The sequence below is a fragment of the Nylanderia fulva genome, unplaced genomic scaffold (genome assembly GCF_048542155.1).
Source record: "Nylanderia fulva isolate GAGA-0341 unplaced genomic scaffold, ASM4854215v1 Scaffold48, whole genome shotgun sequence".
NCBI lineage: Eukaryota > Metazoa > Arthropoda > Insecta > Hymenoptera > Formicidae > Nylanderia > Nylanderia fulva.
This window is the reverse complement of record NW_028190565.1, coordinates 1,330,986-1,349,668: the sequence shown is the minus strand read 5'-3', so window position 1 is coordinate 1,349,668 and position 18,683 is coordinate 1,330,986. Positions and strand designations below refer to the sequence as shown.

Below are 18,683 nucleotides of genomic sequence, written 5' to 3'. Positions count from 1 at the left end.
GGATTTTCATTGTGTTAATTTGCTATTATTCGATATCCAATAAGAACCTTTTACTTCTAGATCCTAAAAATATTACTAACTGGAATCACTAGAAAACAAGCTCTCCTATTGGATATCGAAAATTGTCGTAGTGCAAAGCGAAACGAAAACAACCAATCGTGAACATTTCGCAGCTTCGACGCTCACGATTGATTGCGTTTTTCGCTCCATGCAATCGCACCCAAGATAAATATACAATTCTGTGGGATTACTATATACATTTACGTATCTCAGAAAATGTGACTCGGTGTGTCATTTTTCCAGAAATCTACATAATATTCTCTTTCATATTTCTATATATAAATATTAATATAATGTTGATTTTATCATTTATTGACATTTTTTTTTTATTTTTTTATTTTTAAAGTTATACAATTATATGAGATTTATTGTTTGAACAAGATGCATATGTGTTACATATAATGTATATTACATATGTATATATGTATATATACATTTGACATTTAAAAGAAAAGATATTGTAATATAAAAAGAAGACAATAATTTCCGAAGAACGATTAATTATCTTATCAAATGATATGTGTAAGTTATGATGAAAATTACATGACATAATAGATGAAATGTTATAAAAAAGGCAATTGTCAAAGAGAGAGAAAGAGAGGAACAAGAAAAAGGATTGGTATGTATTTTGCAGAAAATTAAATATACTATGCTACTTTCATCTATATTAAATTATTATCAGTAAAATTATCGAGATTATATAGTAGCTTGGAAATGTGGATGTAATAAAAGTTTTATTTACAGATAAATTTGTGCAGTGAGTTATATATTATATTTAAAATGCCAAGTTCGTATTTGTATGCTATTAACAATGAAGGGCGTGTATTTGGACTGTCGACATCTGGGAATATGTGGCGTGAATTTATGTATCTTGGACTTGAATTTAAACAGTTATCGTCTGTGCCACATTTTATGTGGGCAATTGGGGGTGATCGACAAGTTTATGTTCATGTTCATGGTTTAGATGTACCAATCAGAATTAAAGAGGAAACTTATGAGAATGAGGTATCGATTTGTAAAAATATATTTTTTTTTTTTTTGTATACTGTACATTACATACTTTTGTCTGCAATTGTATAAAAATACTGTAAATATACAAATGAAGAAATGAAAAAGATTGTGTACTAATAAATATATAATTCTAGCGGTGGTTGCCTTTGGAAGGTTTTTCCGGAAGATTACTTCCAACTGACAGATATAATTTTTCAAATCAAGATGGTACGGTTGATCGTAGCAGAGACAAAGTAAAGTTGCCATCAATGGCATGGCAGTGGGAAGGTGATTGGCAGATAGAAACAACATTAGATGGCCAACCATTAGATCATGATGTAAATATAAATGTGTTCCTAATGTCATCTATTTTTACATATTAAACTCTTTTCTATCCTTATTTGAGAATTTTATACACTCAATATTCATATACATATATAAAATAAATGTTTATATAATTGTAATGCTATTGTAAAACGATCATCTAATTTAAAATCATTGACTTCTACAAGTGAACATAAGTTTCGATATAAAAATAATGCTATCATAAGTTTATTTAAGTAATTCTAGTATAATATCTTTGTAATACAAAAAGCTCAATCATTTTTTAATAAGAATCATTTTTTCCATTTACATTTCTCAATAATTTTGTACTGTTTCATCAAATATAAACTTATACAACTGTATTTTTATAATATTCTATATATCGAGGACATGGAGTCTCTTTTTGTAACTTATTAAATGTATGAAATTACATATTGAACATGTACTTGTTCTTTTCCCATACGAGTGTTATATTTTTTTCATAAAGTTTTGTTTATGTATAGATTTGTTATCAGTTGCCCACGACCAAAGAGAATCTTATGATCACAGAGAATCTGATATTTTGATAGGGATGGACATACGCAATTGATTTTCCAGCTACATATACTACGAAAAAGCAGTGGAAGTCCTGTGTTAGAAGACGCAAATGGGTTCGTTATCGGAGATATAGCGCTATGAATTCATGGTGCGCTATTGCACCTCTTCATAAAGATCCAACCAAGGTGATAAAATACTAAAGTAAATCTTTCCATGTGACATTACTTTTAATTGCATAGTTTAAATTATATATATTATGCATTTTTAGGAACCTTTTATCGATGTAGCCGTAGGTGGAAATCAAATGCCTGGAGGTAGCTCTGGAAGTTTAGTGGTCTGGGCGGTAACCGCTCACGGGAGGGTATAACTTTTAACATTGCTTTCTCCCGAAGAGGATGAACGAATTATTTAATATCATATTTTAAAGAATTAAATTATAATATAATATTATTCAGGTGATGTTCCGGGTTGGAACTAGTACAACTTGTCCCGAAGGACAAAGATGGAGCTGCATTAAATTGGCAAATGGCTATGAAGTTTGTCAAATTAGTGTTGGAGTGACTGGTCTTGTTTGGGCTGTACTTACAGTGGGCAAAGCATTGGTTCGCACAGGCGTTACGAGAGACAACCCAATGGGTAAATAAATAAACGTGATTACATGGTAATTATGTTGATACAATGTGATGATTATATAATGTATTAAAGGTGAGGATTGGTCAGAAGTGGAACCACCTCAAAAGGATTTGAGATTGGTACAAATTAGCGTAGGTACTGATGCTGTATGGGCTGTAACGCATGATGGTGGAGTATGGTTTCGAAAAGGTGTTCAAGGCGAAATAAGTGGCGTTTGTGAACAATTAGCTACTGGTACTGGTTGGGTTGAAATGTTAAGCAAAATGGCACTAGTATCTGTCGCTCCAAATGATCAAGTAATAATTTTTAATTCTTAATTCATACAATTGACAAAGAAAAAAGTATATTGAATATGTATATATATATTTTTGTTCTTTTTGGTTTACATACACACGCTCATAAAAATGTAAGCATGACTCATAAATTATTTTTTATGCATTATAAAGGTTTGGGCTATTGGCTATGATGATCGATGTTTGTATTATCGCACTGGTATTGCTCGCTCCGAATTAACGGGAAAACGATGGAAATTAATAAACGCGCCGCTTCAATTGAGTAGAGCAAGTAGTAATGCAAGTTTATCATCTAGCAATAGACATAGTACTTGTGGCACACCACAACAGCAACGTCATCAGAGCTGGAGTTCCTTGGTAAAGAAACATTAGTGCTCTATGTATATATATATATATATATATATATATCATTATTTTATTTCTATTTCTTTTATTTCTTATTATTATGCTTATCATATAATGAAACAATCGACAAATGACATTTAATTGAATTTAAACAATGTCTTTATAGAATCGACCTCATAGTACTGGTGAAGGTACAATGTTAATCAAAGAATGGGAAGAACAATCACGTTCGGCACCAACACCCACGTCTTTAAAATTATGGCAACGTACCGGGGACGGCATATCCGCAAAAAATATTCAACAAACATCTTTTCAAGATATATATTTAAATGAAGAGAGGAAGAGGTAAAATGTTAATATTAGCAATAAATTTTCTAGCATTTAATCTTTAATTCTTTAATTTTCTTTTATATATTTTTTTAATATTGCAGGTCTGCAAGTTCTATAGACTCGGGTGATTTAAATGAAGCAAGTGTTGCTAGTATAACTATATCTAACGAATCTTTAGCAAAAAGTGGAGAATCAATAATCGTCTCAGGAAAAGGAATGAGCAGTACTGTTAAGGTTAAAATATTTTTGTAATTGAATAAAATACACACACACACACACACACACACATATATATACATACATATATATATATATATATATATATATATATATATATATATATATAGATTAAATATGTAATAGAATATCATAAATATTTTTAAAAAATTATAACAAATTATCTATCTCTTAACAGATTAATCCTGCTGCTTGGAGTCCCGTACATTCCGTCGGTTCTATGGTGGGTGTTGAAGCACATCCAGAAACAGATGGAAGTGTATTTGATCCAGATTTAACTGGAGATTCTGGCGTGTATGGTGAGGATGAAAGTACAGGCATAATATATTGGACTGAGTGTGATGTGTTGTGGTACAAGGTGGAAGCTGGGGCATGCTTTGTCGATCCGATAAATCCACCAAAATGGTAAAATTTATTATATGTACAATATATAACATTTATATATTTTAGTCGCACACATAAAGATCTTTTTTATTTTCTAAACCAATATATGTAATATCAGAATTTAAGAGACGTGAAAAAAGAAAAAGAGAATAGAAAATTCATAATTTTTTGTATAGGATCGCAGATGGTAATGGTACAATGCAAGGGGAAACTGGAGAATTATGGAGAATATACATTTTAGATGAATTAAAGATGAGATTGAAAAAAATGCCATTTGATTCTTCAATCACATATGAAAAAGCAGTTGAAAAGTGAGCAGAATTAATAAATGATGATTGATTAAATATACATACAATCTTTAATTAAAATATTTTTTTATTTAATAAATTACTTGTAGATTATCTTGGGTGAAGAGTGGCAATGCTAAATGTAAAATTAAAAATGGCAGCTTATATGAAGATTGCAAGATTGAACTGGAATGGATAAGTAGTGACACTGGATCATTAGATTCTGGAACCTTGATAATATTAAATTCGGACGGCATAACAAGCATAGTACGACTATAGAAATTGAAAATATAAATTTATATACAAATGTATAATTTTGCACAAGTTTTAATTAATTTTCACATAAATATTACAGATACAATTTCCTGTTTCGGAAATTACGTGTGTTGTTTGCTGTAGTGAACCCGGTAATCCGAGAATAGCAATTTATACTCCTAAATTAAGTCGTTCAAAAGTAATTAGATTGCAATTTGCAAGTGATACGGAAATGGAAGACTGGTTGGCGCATTTAACTTCAGGTAAAATAAATTAATATCTGACGACAAGTGACAATAAGTACAAAGAAATATGTACAAAACGAAATATTTTTTTTTCCAGTATCTTGCCAAATGAATAATGTATATGGTAAACCTGGTCCAAATTCTATTTGGAGCACAACTGCGTTAGGTGACGTGTATGTATTTGATCCCGCGATTGCAGAGGTAAAGCCTGAGATGTTTGTGAACAAATGACAATATTGATAAGAATCACTCTTTTTATTATTCTAATTTTATTATATGTTTAGGAATGTCAATTATCTGAAGATGGATATATACAAGAAATGGATGTAGCTGGTAAAGACATACCATTTGAAAGTATATTACAAAATGGTTTTGGTCATGGCAGTACCCTAAAAATTACAGTATGCGTTCATGATGATGCTGACAGGTAAAATCAAACAATCATACAATTTTTCATTATATTTTATGAAAAGATTATTTACACACACTAACGATAATAATTTTATTTCAGATTGTCTTTTAATCTCGTCTGTTATACCACAACATTTGTAAAGCAAAAGACTGTAATGGAGAGTCATGATGTAGCTTTGCATTTTAATCCAAGACTCAAAGAAAATATTATCGTACGAAATACATATCAAAATGGTCAATGGGGAGATGAGGAAAGAAATGGAGGTAGTCCATTAAAAGCGGGTTGTGATTTCACGTTAAACATAGTTTGTGAAGAACGCGGTTATAAAATCTATATTAATGGTAGCGAATATATCTTTTATAGTCATCGAATAAACCCGCAAAGTATTACACATTTACGTATTAAAGGACTGCTGACTTTAAGTAGTATTACATATAAGTCCACATTTGTAAGTAGAGTTTATTATTTGTGTCGTTGATTATCTAGTTAACAATTAATGAATATTTTGCTTTTGAACAGGTAATTATTGAACCTAGCACGATGTTTTGGAGACAAATTGGTGGACATTTAAAAAAAGTTGAGACATGTTCTGTAGGCGTCACTTGGGGCATCGGCTACGATAGTACCGCTTGGGTATATACAAGTGGTTGGGGAGGTTCGTTTCTAAAAGGTATTCTATCAGTTTTTATGATAAAAACATATTTTACAAAGGAAAAGGAAAGAAAACAATTGTAAAATTATTTCAATATTTTGATAGCGATTATTGTGCGATAATTGTCTAACTTGAATTAAACTTCTATTTCGAACTTGGCACAAAATGTTAATGTGAAAAAATAATATATAGGCCTAGGAACTAGCAATACTGGAATAAATACAATGGTAGATACCCACAATTATTACGTATACGAAAATCAACGTTGGAATCCAGTAACTGGATATACCGCGCATGGACTTCCAACAGATCGTTACATGTGGAGTGATGCAACTGGACGGCACAAATGTACGCGAGAGCATACAAAGTTATTATCAATGCACTGGCATTGGGTAAGTAAATGTAAAAAAAATGGAAAAGACTTTAGTTTTAAAAGTGAGAGAATATTATATATCTATACAGTGTCTCTATGCGTTTTCGTTGAATATTCACTATTGTAACATTTTTTGTTCTATGATTTCTAAACATCGATATTTTTCAAGATATCAGATTGGATTGTCGACTTTCACACACCCGGCGGTGTTGATAGAGATGGATGGCAATACGCTACTGATTTCCCGTCACAATATCACGGTAAGAAACAATTTACCGATTACGTTCGAAGAAGACGTTGGTTTAGAAGATGTCAACTAACAACCAGCGGACCTTGGCAAGAACTAGGAAATACTAAACTCGTTGATGTCTCTTTATATGTATGTCTTTAATCGTTTAAACTTTAAATCTTTCAAAAAAGGACAACATATTAAATGTTTTTTTTATTAATTAGGCGACTGGAAAACCTGGCACAGACGCTCCTATCCATGTCTGGGCAGTTGCCACAAATGGTGAGGCTTTATTCAGGAGAGGCGTTTCGGAATCTTGTCCAATGGTATATGACTATTAAATTGTATTTATATAATAAAACATACACACATATGTATACATTTGTGTATACATATTTTAATAATTAAAGTAGAGGCATAACAATATCTTTTTTGTACAATTGTCTACAACATATTTCATATACTATTTAGGGAGTATCATGGGAACATATACCAAGCGACCAGCCTTTAATTAATATATCGTGCGGTCCATGTGGACAAGTATGGGCTGTTGGCAAAAATGGTTCTTCCTGTTGGAGACTAGGCATTAGTGCTGCAAAACCAACTGGTATCAAATTTACAAAATATTAATAGCAGAATATATACATAACAATTATTTTTTAATAGCTTGTACACTTTAACATATTTAATATATTTTTTTTTCTTCTTCCCCCTCCCTTTCTCAATCATTCACTTTATTCACTCAAAATGGATAATATTTTGTTGATAATGTAGGTATGCAATGGCAAACTGTCGAACCTCCTTCAGGAGCTCAATTAAAGCAAATTTCAGTAGGATATAATGTAGTATGGGCTCTAGATACGATTGGTAGATTATCAGTGCGCCGGGAGATACAATCTAATGTTTTCCCTGAAGGAACTCATTGGCAAACATTACCCGCTATGCCAAACGATCCAATTCATATAGGTATAAAAAGGTTTTTCTTTTTTATATTTTATTATATTTATATCATTACATCTTGAAATAAAATTACACGTTTGTAGATATGTCGGTATTAAATGCTAAGCAAGGATTTCGACACGTATCCATTTCGAGGGAACAGGGACAAGTTTGGGCAATTTCAGGAGCTGGTATTATTTGTCGAAGAATTGGTGTTACTGATGAAAATCCAGCTGGAACCGGATGGGTAACTGGTATAGGGGTAAGTAACAATTTTCAATTTTCAAAAAGATTGATTTTGGACAAGAAGAAGCATAAAAGAGCATAAAATTAAAATAAGAACCAGAATAAAATACAATCCTGTTTTAATAAATATAGATAAATAAGAGTACGTTTTTTAAATATTACAAGTAATATTGATAAAGATAATATCATCTAATATCTTATTTTAAAGTACACATAATATTGAATACAATTTAATATTAATTTATCAGAAACATGGAAGAGAATAATTTTTTAATTTTGATATTTTCTCTCGTAATATCACCAAATTTCTCAAAAGACATAAAAATTTTTATTTATTCCTAACAGGCAAACTGGCAAAGTATAAGTCTCGGAGGACTTATAAATAAAACAAAGTGATATCTGCGCTAACTTTACAATATACTGTAGTAATATAAAGCATAATAATTTTATAATTGCCTTGTAAAATGTGTATGTATACACGTACATTATGCAGAAATGTCTCTATGCCAATTTTTAGGTGGTAATTATATCTATAGGATGACTTATATGTACTATGTATTATATTATATACTTGACACTGATCACATTAGAAATTTGTCTGAATATAAGGAAAGCTCTAAAAAAGTAGAGATGGGTGGAAAGTAAAATAATATATGACACACACACAAACGCACGCACGCACAATACACATACACGAGCAAACACACGCACACAAACACACATATACATACACAACATATGTACGTGCATACAAGATTGGTAAGTATACCTATTAGCACTATCTATTAGTTGTAATGGTACTTCTACCGCGATAATAATTACTCTTTTTTGGCAACTGTAACAGTAAGAGCATTTTTATATCTGTAATGAAAAAATATCTTTGATATGTTTTTTTCGATAACAAAGTAACAAATTCAACAGTTTAGTCTTCGAATCTATATGCCTGCGCGGCATGATTTCCATACAAAACAAATACATATAAAGAGCATTAAATTCTTTTAAAAATTAATACACAAACACTTGATAATTACATTTTAAATTAGATTGTGTATAACTCATCTTGTAATTTTTGCATGTCAAAAGGAAAAACTCATGAATTAAAGATATTATGTCGGGATTTTAAAATTGCATAAATTTAAAAGTGCAGAAGAAACAATTTTGGCTATATTCGTTACATACATATATATATATATATATATATATATATATATATATATATATGTATGTATACACGCTCATTTGTATAATTTAAATTACCTTTATTAAATTTTATTTGCATCAATATATATTTTAATAAAATTCACAATAATCCTTATTACGTTTTATAATGAATGTTTTGTCATTTTTTAATATCTTCGAGATATTAAAAATAATAAACAGACAATTGTTATAATTGTTCTAACGAAATAGTAAAAACAAAATATACTTCGTATAAGTACAGTAAAATATTATTTTGATATAAAAACATTCCAGTGATTGTGACAAATTGAAGCAATATCGAAAAGCTTTCATTAATTTTTATGCTTCAAAAAATTGCTATAGTTTGCTATTGCTATTATTATAATCAATGTGCTCAGTGTTGCAATCTTCTTATAACGAATCGTCAATTTTATTTAATACTACATATAATAATTAATATTTAATATGTTGTAAGATAAAAAGATTAAATAGTAAGACATTGTTGTAATATGAGGCTTTATTTAGAAAAAATTAATTATATACAATTATATTACATATACTGTATTATATTAACTATTCCAGTTATATTATCAATGTATTAAAAACATCATTCTGTATCAATGCATTTGTTCCTTATTTTGCCAATGTAAAGAGCACATGTTATTTCTATTTTATAAATAAATATCACACATAAATGAAATGTGCTTCTTTATTATGTAACATTTATTGCTATTATTATTAATACTTGTTAATGCTATATTATTTTACCATTGTGTATTATAAAAATATATATATAAATACTATTATATTATTTTGTTAATGATAGAAAATACATAAATATCTGTATACATATAGACATCGTATAATAAATATATATAATTAGAAAATTAAAAAAAAATAAAGAGATGATGTTTATTACATCATTCTTAATAGAGAAAATGATTTGAAAGACAATAGCTGAAATAAAAAACTAATATTTTAAGATTTTGTTATATAATATAGCAAACTGCATGTGTTTTATATATACAGGGTGGCCTCGAACATTCCAGCCAGACTTTGAGATTTTATAGGAAATTTAATTCTGAACAAAAAATTTCGTATAAACATGGGTCGAAAAATGCTTCCTTAAGAAGTTATCGCTCAAAAATCTCCGATAAAGGTAGAACATAAGGTAAAAAGAAAATGAAATGTAAAAGGAAGAGCAAATAGTGAAAAGAAAATGAGACTTAATAAATTTCTTGAAAAAAAAAAACGATATAACAATAAAAAAATAAAAATTTTCTTTTATGAAAATAAAATAAATTTTTTTTTAACTAAAATAGTACGTAATAGTAGAAAATGAATACGTTTGAATGAAATGAACGAATGAAGACGTTATATCAAAATCTATGGAATGTACAACAATCATTTTGATCTCATTTGAAAGATAATTTAAATTTCTACAACTTTTGTTTCGATACTTTTTGTTAAAAGACGTACATTTTCTTTTTCATGATATTTGGAAAAATGTGTAAAATAATCACGATTTCAGAGATTTTTGAGCGATAACTTCTTAAGGAAGCATTTTTCGACCCATGTTTATAAGAAATTTTTTGTTCAGAATTAAATTTCCTATAAAATCTCAAAGTCTGGCTGGAACGTTCGGGGCCACTCTGTATAATTATATATTGTGAAAATCATTAAAAAAAATATTTTTCAATTAAATATTAAAAATGATGTTAGATTTTTTGTATCTGAAATAGTCAAACTATTTTTAATTATTCTTGCTGTTTTTGAGTGGTTAAAACGAACGGTTTAAACATGTGTATGTGTATGTGTGTGTACGCGGGCGTGTAAAAATTTGATGATCAAAATGATGTCACTATTCTAAACTTTTCGACATACTTTTGCTGTAATTTTTTGCTTTCTGCCCTATCTCTTTTCCCTTGCTCACTGTGGTTAATTCCGTAAAAACCATAAATACAAAATCCTGTAAGAAATTAGAAATAGAAAGTTAACATTTGATCAATCATTTAGATTATAATTGTTCCTTTGAAATAACTTTTTTTTACTTAGGACTTACCAATCAGCAACCAAGTACCAAATCTGATCCATGTAAAGACGTCTAATTGAAACATTAAATATACATTTATAAAAATACTGAGACAAGGAATAAGTGGAACGAGAGGTACCTGTATAGACAAAAATTCATTAAATTGTGTGTGTGTGTGTGTGTGTGAGAGAGAGAGAGAGAGAGAGAGAGAGAGAGAGAGAAATAGGAGATTTTCCAACGTGCTTACATAATGAAATAATTTGTACTTTTGACACGTCCTTTTCTTACCTTGAAAGACAATTCAGTCTTTTGTACCGGTTGCCTACCAACCGCGGCTAAATTCAAGAAAAGAACAATCACGAATACAACTAGTATCACAGATATTACCAAATTTCCTGTGAGCAAATGCGTGCTCATGTTATTAATCATAAATGTAATGATGCATATAATGATACCTGTAATGATTAGCGAGTATATTAAATTCTTAGAGTTCAATATCTATTAAATAGCTATAAATAGCTATATATATCACATTTATCATATTTCAGTAAATGCTATATGTTCTATAACATTGTATATACAATATCAATCTGCATAAACTCACAAAGTAAGGCGATGCCGATATTTGCGATTCTACTAGAAAGCTCCGTTGGTTCTTTCTGATTGTGCAAATTAAATAATTCCTTAAATATATTTACAGATGTAAATGGATAATCGTTCATTAACGGTATAGCAGTAACGTTGCTAGAGTTTTCATCCTTTTGATATCTACAAAATGGAAACTTGTACGTGTATGTGTATATATGTATATAAATATATATTATATATATAAGTTTCACTCAAAATGTTTACAAACGAACCGTTACCTTAATATTAAGACACATATCGCTACTATTGTATAAGCTAGTAAAGTCCCGATAGACATCATGTCGATCAATTGCTGCAAATTGAAGACAAGTGTCATAAAACCTAGAACATGCAGTAATTTTTATCAAAATTATTACAAGAGTAAATTAAGAAGAATATATCTCGTATCTCGATTTACATTTTTTTCAAATCCAGACTTTCACTAACCGATAAGTAAACCAGAGAGTACCGTGCCGTATATAGGCGTCATAGTTTTAGAATGCACTTTGGAGAGAGTCTTGAATATTACTCCGTCACTAGCCATGGCATATAATACACGCGGTAAAGGAAACATTGCGCCCAAGAGACTAGTACATAGCGCGAATACCGCGCCGATGTTGACGATCCATTTAATGACAGGCCATCCGATCTCGTCGAATGCATGCGGAAACGGCGCGTCTGCGTTCTGAGGAAAAAGTTTTCAGCCTTTAAACCCGTGTATTTAGATTTTAATTTCCAATTACTTAAGTTTTTCGAATCGTACTTGAGCGTAATAAGGCAGCATCATCGTAAGGACCGTGGAGATGCCAAAATACGCTACGAATATGATAATTAAGGATAGGACGATCGCTAGAGGAATGTGACGCTGAGGATTCTTTGCTTCTTCGCCGGTGGTAGCGACGGTGTCGAATCCAACAAATCCGTAAAAGCACTTGGCCGCTCCGATCATCACTCCGCTGACACCGAATGGCATAAATCCGCCGGTTCCGCCGTTTTTCACGGACGTTGGAATTTCCTCGGGTGCGATGGACCAGTTTGACAAATCCGCTACAAATACATAAGTATATATGTATAATGATGCGATCAAGAATTTATTTCTGAAACTATAAAAGAGAGAAAGAGATGTACAAAACCTTGTAAAAAATATTTTGACGATTTTTACATTTTCAGTATACGGTACAATGTTCAAAAAAGAAAGAGCGACTCGGAGCAAAGCGCGCGACTTGCTTACTATCTTTCTCTCTCTCTCTCTCTCTTTCTCGCATAAAGGAAAATATGAGGATCTAACAATAAGATGTATAGATGCGACTAAACTTACCGGCTTACCTTTTATCGATCCTGCGATAATAACAATCACAATCGTTATCAAGTTTACAACGGTAAATATATTGTTTAAGATCGACGACTCCCTTACTCCTATGCACAACAGTATTACTAGTAGCATAACCATCGCAAATGCGAAAAAATCAGGATACTCTGACAGAAAGGAAATATCTATAGGCATAAAGGAATGCAGAGTGTTACCCATAACATTTCCTATTAATGCGTCGATATAATTACTAAGTCCACGAGCGGCGCTCGCTGTACCTGTAAAAAAATAATTATATCGATTATTGTATCGTAAATTGTATGTAAATAAATTGCCTCTTTTCGCACATACTTACCAATTACGTACTCTAGAATTAAATTCCATCCTATCACAAAGGCGATAAACTCTCCTACTGTTACATAACTATAAACATACGCTGAACCGGCTTTTGGTACTCTGGATGCAAATTCCGCGTAACACATACCTACAATAATGTACCTACAGTTGAATTGCATGTAAAATACAGACATTACACACATATATTCCATATATTATTGTATATGTATATATTGTTGCACAATTGGACAACGTCTACCAAACTTTAACGCAAATTCTTCGAACAAGTTTTTATATTCACAGAGATTCGTTAATTTTTAATGCGACGATTGTCGTAAGAATTCTTTTATCGATATTTAATATCTCCGCACAAAATGCAGATTTGGCGCAAATATTTTCAACACAAGAAAGAGTATTTTATCTCGTCGTACAAAAGCGAAACGTATCATAACATATTAATACACATAAGATAGCTTTAAAATCTCATCGCCATTCTTCACATCTACACGGATCTATACTTTACAAGCTGAAAGATTGAAAGACTTCAGAGTAGCGATTGTTTATTGGAAAGCATATTACATATACATATGTAAATAAGGTACATTTTATATAGTTGGGTGATATTAATTGCGAGATATTTGTTTTACCTGCGAAAGCGGACGCGATGGCAGCTATGAGGAAAGAGATACAAACGGCAGGTCCAGCAGTGTCTTTGGCCACGCTTCCGGCAAGAACGTAAACTCCTAAGCCAAGAGTCGCGCCTACGCCGAGTGCAGTCAAATCGAATAGGCCAAGGACCCGTGCCAATTGTTCATCTTTTGCCTCGTCGTTCTCCTTTTCTACGCGTTTTCGCGTCAATGTTCTCCACAATCGATTCATATCGTATCGAAATGATGATCCGATGATAGTTACCTATATAACAATAACGTATATATATGTACACATATTCAATTTAAAAATTGTGTAAAAAGGTAATGCACGCACTCGCATATACGAATGTTTCTTTTTTAAAACACATCGTTACTTTATGCTATATACAATTCAAGAAACTCAACATTTCTAGCAAGGACTCTTGCAAAATACACAATATTGCGCAACGACGTCAATTGAAGAGACAAACCGCGGCGAGCAGATGAAATAATAACTTTTCTTTTTCCGCTTGATGGATATTTTATGCGATAGCAGAAAAACTATCATCGAGATATTCCACTTGTCACGACTCCTAATTAGATTAAAATTAGACCTAATAATCGAATTAGACAAAATATTTAATCAAATACATATCAGCAAGTAATTGTAAAAATTCAGAACGAAAAACCTTTCTTTTATCAAAAATAATCTACAAATCTCAGTTTTTATAAAAGTAATCAAATGACGCAAATCTGATTAAATGTTGTTACTTGCAAAACATTCAACCTTGATGTCACTTTCTCTCCGTTCGTTTATAATATATATTTTCTGTACGTTCGTTTCGTATCATTTTTTTGTTCAAAACTTGATTTATATTAATATACATAAAATTTGAATTTTTACAATACGTAGAGCTATATATATATTGTATAAAATATATATATATATATATATATATATATATATATATATATATAAAGATCAAGGGTACAAATACATTTTTTGAAACTCCAACAATAATATTCAAACTATATAACAATACATATACATATGCTCTGGCAGGAATCTGAGTCTAGAAATCTGATTGAGCAACGAAAACTTGTTTTGCGAATGATCCAATTTATCATGTGTTTTCGACAAACACACAATCCAATATTTTCTCACACACAATACGCGAGAAAAATCTTATCTTTTTATAGCAGTAAATGTTGTAAAAATATAATCTTAGTCAATTATACGACAGTCAATATCAAATTTTATGTTCAGATATCTGCCTGCTGATCGCTTTTGCAAATATATATATATATGTGTGTGTGTGTATATAAAACATAATCGTTAGCAATTGTTGAGATGTATATATAACGCAAATATATGTACGCATTTTCTTCGTGAAATTGAGCAATTTTCGCGGTCAGGTCATATTTACACAATTATAAAGGATAAAGTAATTTCATTAAAAAAAAAAGTGCGCGTATAATTAATAACAGTAAAATATAACAATAATTGATCCAAATAGGTTCTAATATATATGTATATATTTCAAGATATTTTAATATATTGTATTAAAAACATACATCTTATTTTAATTAAAAGTATGAGCAAACGGCTGATAATCGCGTATAAAATCAAACACAAGGTTCTCCCTCTCGTCGCGTTTATACAACGCGCTTGCCTTGAATCAAATCGCTTAAGCTCGAGAGAATAAATAATTATTAGTTGTCTTTTACTCATTTGATGTCACGTTAAGAATTGCATACGCGCATAATAATTTTACTCATACAAGCGGATTAGATTACATTTAAGAAAAAGGTGCTTTATCGATCTAAACAATTTTATCTATAAATTTTATCTATATGTCTTGACTAAAGTGTCACAGAAAGAGAGAGAGAGAGAGAGAGAGAGAGAGAGATAAAGTTTATTTTATTAAAAAGAACAATTTAATCTATCGGGTCTAATTATTAAGAGTAATGTTAGAATTATTAAAAGATTAATGTTAAAAAGTAATCAACTAGATTATATTCTTCTTATAACGTTACTAACGATTAATTTTATGTTGCCTTTATCTAAAGAAAGAGCAAAGTCTTTGATAATAGCAGTCTACTTGAATTATCCATAGAAATAAAAAATCGGGGCAATTCTCCCTTTTCACATGCATTAAGAAAATCTTTCGTTACATTCTCTTTCATAGTATCGTTATTTATTCGGGATGTTTATTCAAATTTCGTAAACCTAATTCTTTAAGATTTTCTCTATTCATATACAATCACGAAGGAAAAATGTAGAACAGCTATTTTCGAATTACAAATGTTAGATTTAAAAAAAAATTATAAAAAGTGGCTTTCGTCGAAACAAGCATTTTTCCCATTTAGATTAATTTTCATCCTTTCATTACCAAGAATTATCAAGAATTTTAATCTCTATATATTTTAACTAATATATTATAAAATAAAATTATAATATGTAAACAAAAATGCAAATTCGCAGCTTGCGATGCCCGCCATATACTGTTATATGTTTAAATATGTCACTGATTGCCAACTTGGTCGATTTTGATAGATTATGTGTAAAATAAAGGCAAAATTAATCATTAAAAAAAAGAATAATTCCCCAAGTTTTGGTAAATTCCATTCATGCCAGACAAGAACTCGCCGATTTTTCAAAAAACAAAATTCTCTGAGAATTTTTTACGGAGTAGATACTTTGATTTATAATACTCGTTGATGTTAAAATAAAAATAATAATTATCAAGAATCTTTGGATTCAAGGTTTTAATATATACACGTTATTGCGTTTGTTCAAAGCAACAGCAATTATCGTGACAATCCTGCATATATGTATACAGATGATATATGCGATTGCAAAATTATAAAATTCAAGAAAAAACATTCTACGGAAATTATTACGCCGACTTTTTCTAGTTTTCCTGTTACAAATTGAATAGACCTTGAGTTATTTAACGTCTCCCATAAACTGGTGATTAGGTACTACCGATAGTCATTTATGTATGTATACCTGTTTAAATGTCTGACAAAAGAGACTTTTAAATTAATCCTTTTTAATGTACGCGTATTTGGCTATATAATCTAATTGTTGTCGTGAACGATATGTCTTGTAAACATTTTTTTCAATCATTATATATATAAAATATGCAATTATTGGCAATGAAAAGGAAGACAAAATATTATTTTAGACAACTCTATTAAAACATTTTCTCAATTAAAACTTATTTGCAAGTTTGCGCGTAATTCTAGAGGACAGAGAACGTATATTTTTTGTGATTTACAACTCACGTCTTATTAAAAATAAGTAAAACGCGCGCAATGACAGTTTCACATTCAACCTTGTACAATTTTTGATATATATATATATATATATATATATATATATATATATATATTTGATTGCTTTCCAAATAAATATACATATATATGTATTCATTTATCCCTATCTCTGATTAATTTTCACAAAATAATTATGCGCGAAACATATGTGACAATAATGTTTACATTCCAATTAACATTGTCAATCCATGTGATGACACGTCCCCTTTTCTTTTTTTTTCTTTTCTTTCTTTCTTTCTTTCTTTCTTTCTTTCTTTTCTTTCTTTCTCTCTCTCTCTCTCTCTTTCTTTTTATTACAAAAACCTTTAATAAAAAAACATTTCTAAAACAAATAAAACAAACTAGCTTTGAGACGTTAAAATCCTCAAAATAAGAACATTCGCATGACGATATAAACGGACTTACCCAACTCCTAAGATAAAATGAAAATACCAGCACAAATTGGATGGTCGTACCCGATTAGATTTGATCAACATAAGATGAATGATGCAAAATCAATTACGTACGCGTGAATTTGAAACAACGGTTGGCTCATTGACGGACGATTGCAAATTAGTAACGTACTATAATCTCTCGCGATACTCACTTTCCACCTGTCTGAGTAGTAATAAGTTTCAATGCTCCCCCACCATATGATTGTAGAACGTTTGCGCTGCGTTAGGAGTGTTATACTTGTTGCCGCAAAATCCCAGTCACGTACATACCAATGACACTTGGATATTTGTATTCTAAATAGAAATAAATCGATTGCGTAAACAAGTACATGTCTTTCAAAGTCGTGTCTCTCCCCAAGGGGAACAGAAAGTCAAAATGATGTCCAAATTTGGATATCATTTTGATTTATTTGTTCCCTTTGGGACAGCGCATTTTTGTATAAATTTCATTTTACTACTCGGATTTATCAAAGATAAAACCATAGACATAATGCAATATATAGTACATAATCCATGTAAAAAATATATCTTAAACGACTTTAAGAGAATAGATTTTGTTTTGCTGCGCTATTGCGTTCGTGTAAAGACGTGTATGTACACACATATACAAATTTTCTTATATCAATAAAAACTACTCGTGTAAATATTTCAGAAAAATATTACATTGTTTGGTTTAAAAAAATGTATAATAGATACATTCATAGCGTCATAGCGGTGTCACCGCTAATCGGCACTGAGTTTCCGTTTATGTCTCGTCGATTATCGGTGACCTTCATCGGTAGCCGTCATTGTGATGCGTTACGATATACAATATATCTAATATGCATAATTATTTACATTTGTAACATTATGACTATAGTTGTGTTTTCCATTTACATCAAAACTCAGATAAATCTCACTTCTGTCTTTCTTCAATATCCACGTTAAAGAAAGACAGAAGTGAGATTTATCTGAGTTTTGATGTAAATGGAAAGCAACTTATGTATGTTTAATAATAATAAAAAAACGTAACAGAATAATATTA

General features: G+C 30.4%; 2 protein-coding genes across 7 annotated transcripts; one reads left to right on the top strand and one right to left on the bottom strand.

Annotated features, from left to right (window-relative positions):
* Nucleotides 1–262: 262 nt before the first annotated feature.
* On the top strand, nucleotides 263–10,184 carry Pex23 (tectonin beta-propeller repeat-containing peroxin 23). 2 transcript variants are annotated; one of them, XM_029312727.2, is made up of 25 exons: nucleotides 263–679; nucleotides 805–1,065; nucleotides 1,206–1,388; nucleotides 1,944–2,096; nucleotides 2,180–2,272; nucleotides 2,367–2,547; nucleotides 2,617–2,840; nucleotides 2,991–3,194; nucleotides 3,349–3,527; nucleotides 3,614–3,746; nucleotides 3,928–4,154; nucleotides 4,310–4,444; nucleotides 4,531–4,687; nucleotides 4,776–4,938; nucleotides 5,018–5,121; nucleotides 5,205–5,347; nucleotides 5,432–5,780; nucleotides 5,852–6,002; nucleotides 6,177–6,376; nucleotides 6,527–6,736; nucleotides 6,811–6,912; nucleotides 7,058–7,193; nucleotides 7,361–7,552; nucleotides 7,630–7,787; nucleotides 8,117–10,184. In XM_029312727.2, the coding sequence occupies exons 2-25, from the start codon at nucleotides 841–843 to the stop codon at nucleotides 8,165–8,167; spliced, it is 4,053 nt and encodes a 1,350-aa protein (XP_029168560.1). In that variant the 5' UTR covers nucleotides 263–679; nucleotides 805–840; the 3' UTR covers nucleotides 8,168–10,184. The 2 variants fall into 2 exon arrangements, with proteins under 2 accessions (XP_029168560.1, XP_029168562.1); XM_029312729.2 differs by lacking the exons at nucleotides 263–679; nucleotides 805–1,065 and having other exon boundaries at nucleotides 1,324–1,388; nucleotides 1,878–2,096.
* Nucleotides 9,237–17,897, bottom strand: slif (cationic amino acid transporter slimfast). Of its 5 annotated transcripts, XM_085486837.1 has the most exons (12): nucleotides 17,631–17,897; nucleotides 14,310–14,476; nucleotides 13,902–14,166; nucleotides 13,274–13,402; nucleotides 12,936–13,196; nucleotides 12,373–12,656; nucleotides 12,057–12,294; nucleotides 11,849–11,951; nucleotides 11,587–11,750; nucleotides 11,271–11,437; nucleotides 11,013–11,121; nucleotides 9,237–10,919 (listed from the first exon to the last, which is right to left on the bottom strand). In XM_085486837.1, the coding sequence occupies exons 3-12, from the start codon at nucleotides 14,131–14,133 to the stop codon at nucleotides 10,798–10,800; spliced, it is 1,809 nt and encodes a 602-aa protein (XP_085342963.1). In that variant the 5' UTR covers nucleotides 14,134–14,166; nucleotides 14,310–14,476; nucleotides 17,631–17,897; the 3' UTR covers nucleotides 9,237–10,797. The 5 variants fall into 5 exon arrangements, with proteins under 5 accessions (XP_085342963.1, XP_085342962.1, XP_085342966.1 ...); XM_085486836.1 differs by lacking the exon at nucleotides 14,310–14,476; XM_085486840.1 differs by lacking the exon at nucleotides 14,310–14,476 and having other exon boundaries at nucleotides 17,732–17,897.
* Between the last annotated feature and the right edge of the window lie 786 nt (nucleotides 17,898–18,683).

Bases quoted from the DNA above. Each gene is read 5' to 3' on its own strand.
- Pex23 (XM_029312727.2), top strand. From the start codon at position 841: ATGCCAAGTTCGTATTTGTATGCTATTAACAATGAAGGGCGTGTATTT. The intron at 2,097-2,179 runs GTGATAAAATAC...ATGCATTTTTAG, and splicing joins TTCATAAAGATCCAACCAAG to GAACCTTTTATCGATGTAGC. The intron at 2,548-2,616 runs GTAAATAAATAA...AATGTATTAAAG, and splicing joins TACGAGAGACAACCCAATGG to GTGAGGATTGGTCAGAAGTG.
- slif (XM_029312855.2), bottom strand. The intron at 12,657-12,935 runs GTAAGCCGGTAA...ATGTATTTGTAG, and splicing joins TATCGCAGGATCGATAAAAG to CGGATTTGTCAAACTGGTCC. The intron at 11,751-11,848 runs GTAACGGTTCGT...TCCATTTTGTAG, and splicing joins ATATGTGTCTTAATATTAAG to ATATCAAAAGGATGAAAACT.